This window comes from Buceros rhinoceros, unplaced genomic scaffold (assembly GCF_000710305.1).
Source record: "Buceros rhinoceros silvestris isolate BGI_N320 unplaced genomic scaffold, ASM71030v1 scaffold17992, whole genome shotgun sequence".
NCBI lineage: Eukaryota > Metazoa > Chordata > Aves > Bucerotiformes > Bucerotidae > Buceros > Buceros rhinoceros.
In genome coordinates, this window is record NW_010398484.1 from 14,226 (window position 1) to 15,466 (window position 1,241).

General features: G+C 60.8%; 1 protein-coding gene across 1 annotated transcript in view; it reads right to left on the bottom strand.

Moving 5' to 3' along the window:
• LOC104489015 (dynein heavy chain 17, axonemal-like) overlaps positions 1-1,241 on the bottom strand; it is a gene marked incomplete at both ends in the record, with an annotated part of 30,584 nt that overhangs the window by 13,643 nt on the left and 15,700 nt on the right. The window contains 3 exon segments of the mRNA XM_010131128.1: positions 58-206; positions 309-436; positions 699-831. Of these exon segments, the coding sequence (XP_010129430.1) occupies positions 58-206; positions 309-436; positions 699-831 (410 nt within the window).

The window sequence follows — 1,241 nt, forward strand, 5'->3', positions numbered from 1 at the left end:
CCCATCCCAACCCGTCCCGTCCCATCCCATCCCATCCATCTCCCTGCCTGGGCTCACGGGTTCCAGCCCAGGTCTGTGGGGTTGATGTAGAGGATTCCTGCCCGGGACACGGTGGCCGGCGTGGCAGTCCGCAGGTGGCTGATCTCAAAGAGGAGCCGCATGGTGGGGTTGAGGGGGATGCGCTCATTGCTGGCCAAGGTGAGAACCTGGGGGAAGTGGCCCGTCATGGGCAGGTGCAGGTATTGAACACAAGCTGGTCACCCTGAGCTAATGAGCGAACAAAGCTCCTGGGGTGTGATGGCACCAACCTTATTGTCATCCATGACGGTGTTGAGGGACTCAATCCACATGGGGTCAATATCTCCATCGAGGATGATCCACTTGGGCCCCTTGTGCGTGATGTTGGCCAGGTCGCGCATTGCTGATGAAAACAGACCTGCCCCACAGAGAGACACGAGGGTTTGCCTTTCCCACGCACAGGATGTTTCCTGTGGGGGACACGTGGGGCTGGGTGCTTCCCCGAAACACCTTCCTCCTCCCTCACACTCCAATATAAAGCCCCAGGAAAGGTATTCCGCCTCCGTCACTCCTCATAGCGTGTTTACAGACACATTTCCTGAGGTATTTGCCCATTTTGAGGGTGGTTTGGGCCAGTTCCCAGCCGGGCAGAGCAGCTGCTCACAGTGCTTGTGTCTCACCGTCCTTCCACTCCCGTGTGGATGGATGGATAACCCCGAACAGCTCATCACAAGTCACAGCCTTTGGGTCGAGGTCCACGGTGACCGGTTTCCGCTTCATGATCTGGTACGTCTTTTTGAGTGACATCAGCACCTGCGGAGAGTGGAACCGTCTGCAGCCTTCGGCAGCCTTTGCCCGCGGCTGGGGGCACAGAGTGTTGCTCCCACCCACTGTGGAACACCCAGCCCCGGAGAGCCCTTGGGAAGGCTCTGGACCTCCCTCTGCAGAGCTGGCTCCTGGCTGGGGTGTTGTGAGAGCCCCGAGGCTCATCAGCCAGCACCATCCTGCCCGTCCTGCCAGCACCGCAGCACACCGGGCATCTTGAGAGTGTGCCCTGCCTGCTCCCTCCCGCATCCCCGCTCTGCCCAAGGCTGTCCCGGGCAGTCCCTGAGCTCTGCTGGCTGGTGCAGGGACAGTTTGTCCCAAACCTGCACACCATGCGTGGTGCTGGAGGGCCCGGTGTGGCCAGGGGTGCTGGCTGTGCTGCCGTCCCTAGCAGACAC